This window comes from Cryptomeria japonica, chromosome 1, assembly GCF_030272615.1.
Source record: "Cryptomeria japonica chromosome 1, Sugi_1.0, whole genome shotgun sequence".
Classification (NCBI taxonomy): Eukaryota; Viridiplantae; Streptophyta; class Pinopsida; order Cupressales; family Cupressaceae; genus Cryptomeria; species Cryptomeria japonica.
This window is the reverse complement of record NC_081405.1, coordinates 231,937,584-231,940,226: the sequence shown is the minus strand read 5'-3', so window position 1 is coordinate 231,940,226 and position 2,643 is coordinate 231,937,584. Positions and strand designations below refer to the sequence as shown.

Genomic DNA, 2,643 nt, shown 5'->3' with positions numbered 1-2,643 from the left:
TATAAGGAGGACATGCGAGATAAAAAGGAGACAGTATTTAAATCTATGTCAATAATTGTGTAGACATTTAGGATGGATTTGTCTTTTAATTTTCATTATGCATTCAAAAGATTATAGGTATTAATGCTCTTAGTATTCATTGATTATAAAAAATATATAAATATTTTTCTTTTTAAATGATTATGAATAGGGTGAAAACATAAACTAAGTTTTGTTCTAAAATATAGACTTACCAACATATATATACATTCAAAGATCATATCTTATTTAGTTTTAATTTAATTTTGACTATATTTTTGTTAAACGATGTTTTATTTAAAACATATTTAAACATTAGATTATGAAGTTATCTATATTCTAAACATTCAAAAAAAATTTGCAAATGACAATATTAAATCAATAACTAAATATAAATATACAAAAGATAGAACTTACATGTGAAAACAATCAAGTAAATTAGAGTTTAGCGTCTTCATCTAACCAAAAACAGTAGAAATTATAACATTAAGAAAACTGAACTAGAAATACTTTTAGAATGACCTTTCAATTCTATCTTTTAAAATTTAATTAATTTTACTCTTACAACACTCAACATTTGATAATTTTATTAATATATAAACAATTGATAATTTTAATGAGCTCAAACAGAATTTTATGATATATTCAATTCAATCTATTGATAAATACAGTTTCTCATAAAATATTATTTATAATATATTTTAATCCACAAATAATTAAATAAGATTAGTAAAAACATCTCTCTCCACTTATTTATTATTGTTTGCTTGCGGGCTCGGGGAAGGGCGGATTAGTAATCAATCTTTTGATTTGATTTGGACCTCAATTATTTAAATGTAAGATGCCCGTTCACGTTGGAAGTCACACTTCCTCGTGAAATTTATATTAACATAATATTACAGAAAACGGAGGCGAATGTGAATAAATAAATCAGTCAACCAACACATCCAACACAAAATCTTGCACCTCCTCAGGCGTTTATTTGCTGCGCATATCGCTTTCAAACCGGCTTCTGAATCTGCTAAGAAAGGAACCGTAGGAGGATATCAATTTTTCAGTAATTGAAACCCTTAACATTTCTCGCAGGCTGACGTCAGGAACCATCCATCCAGCATGCCTTCTCTTCACCTCTTCCATCGCTGAATTGAACTTCTTTATTCTTTCTTTCAAAATTCCTCCATTCGGAGAAACTTTCTCATCTGTTACACACGAGAATACTTTCATCCAGGCGGCTGTCTCATACTTCACCGCGTACTGCCTAACTTTATTCCATTGTTTTCCAAGCCACCCCTCCCCCATTATATATTTGAGCTCAGACCCATTATACCTTTTGTTCAGATACGACAGGGCCACGTCTTTGTACAGATCAGATTTTTTGTCAAGCTTGCACAGCAGGGTGAAGACAGTCCATCTGAGGTGGACAGACAGTGGGGCAGAGGAATCAGTCATCTCATTGTCGGGGAGGGCTTTCGGTAGCTCCCCTGGTGGTTCCCTGATTATGTTTACCAAAGTTTCCCTGTAATCGGAGATAAAAGACAGATAACTCATAACGTATCTGGTGAGAGGATGAATACTGCCGCCCAGAATAGGAACCTTATATTTCTATCTTCTCAAATTCCATCAAAATTGCCCGGGCCGCCTCGCGCCCTAGTTGCACCAGGATCCTGTTGGCCTGCTAGCGTACGCTTCGGCAAGCTTCTTGAGAAAATATGTCTTTCTATTTCGGGCATAAGATCGGTGAGCGCTTCGTAGAGGTCCAGCACCCTGAACATTCTTTCGGGCGCCCGGCTCGTGGCTGCCACGGCCTCTGCAATGGCGAGAAGCCTTTCTGTGCGCTCTTTGGCGATTTCAACAAAACAAGGATCTCTCATCTTGTCATGTTCCCCAAACACATCGACACACAGCCGCTTCTCTCGGGCAAACAGAATTCGGATACTGATTTTGGCAGCGTATATCCATTTCTTGATCTTGTCATCCAGGACTTTCCACTCCATTTTTCTAACATCGTTCAACCTCACCTTCTCCACGCCCAGATTGTATAAACTCTCTTCCACCACGGACAGTTTAGTGAGAGTGAAGACTCGAACGCATTCCCTCGCGTATCCACTCTTCGCCATGCACTACGCTATATTAAGTAGATCCGCGACGGCGTCCAACGGAACCATGTTGAATTCACATGTTCTGTCTGATGAAGAACAGTTAGAGCTGGATTGGCTGCTGCCGTCGTCATCGCCGTCAGAGCATGTGGAGCCAGTTATGCAGTCGTCCGTGCTCGAACAGGAGGATTGTCGGGCCGATGATTACCGGTCCGGATCGATGGGTTCACTGTTAGATAACAGAATTTTGTGAAACTCGTTCTGCAGACAGGGCATCGACATTTTCATCAGCCACTGCGCGCAGATGAGTTGGTCCATCGACATTTACTCAAAACCGAAGAAATCCCATGGAATTTAAACTATGTTTAACGCGTAGTATATCGAATATAATACAATTGTATGACTTTGTCGCCGGGTCCTTTTTGACCGTTTATTCCCCTCAGAGCTTTCTATAGTTGGAAATTTGATGGAAGGTGGACTGTGAAGGTCATTGTGTCGTAACCATTCTGGAAGCTCTGATCACCTAATC

At 38.4% G+C, this 2,643-nt stretch overlaps 1 protein-coding gene across 1 annotated transcript; it reads right to left on the bottom strand.

The window, feature by feature from the left end:
- Positions 1–996: 996 nt before the first annotated feature.
- Positions 997–2,438, bottom strand: LOC131035358 (exocyst complex component EXO70B1-like). Its single transcript, XM_059209327.1, has 3 exons — positions 2,323–2,438; positions 1,663–2,124; positions 997–1,534 (listed from the first exon to the last, which is right to left on the bottom strand). Exons 1-3 carry the CDS (start codon positions 2,436–2,438, stop codon positions 997–999), a joined length of 1,116 nt encoding a protein of 371 aa, XP_059065310.1.
- Between the last annotated feature and the right edge of the window lie 205 nt (positions 2,439–2,643).

Bases quoted from the DNA above. Each gene is read 5' to 3' on its own strand.
- LOC131035358 (XM_059209327.1), bottom strand. From the start codon at position 2,438: ATGTCGATGGACCAACTCATCTGCGCGCAGTGGCTGATGAAAATGTCG. The intron at 2,125-2,322 runs GTAATCATCGGC...CATGGCGAAGAG, and splicing joins GAACCCATCGATCCGGACCG to TGGATACGCGAGGGAATGCG. The intron at 1,535-1,662 runs GCGAGGCGGCCC...CTCCGATTACAG, and splicing joins GATCCTGGTGCAACTAGGGC to GGAAACTTTGGTAAACATAA.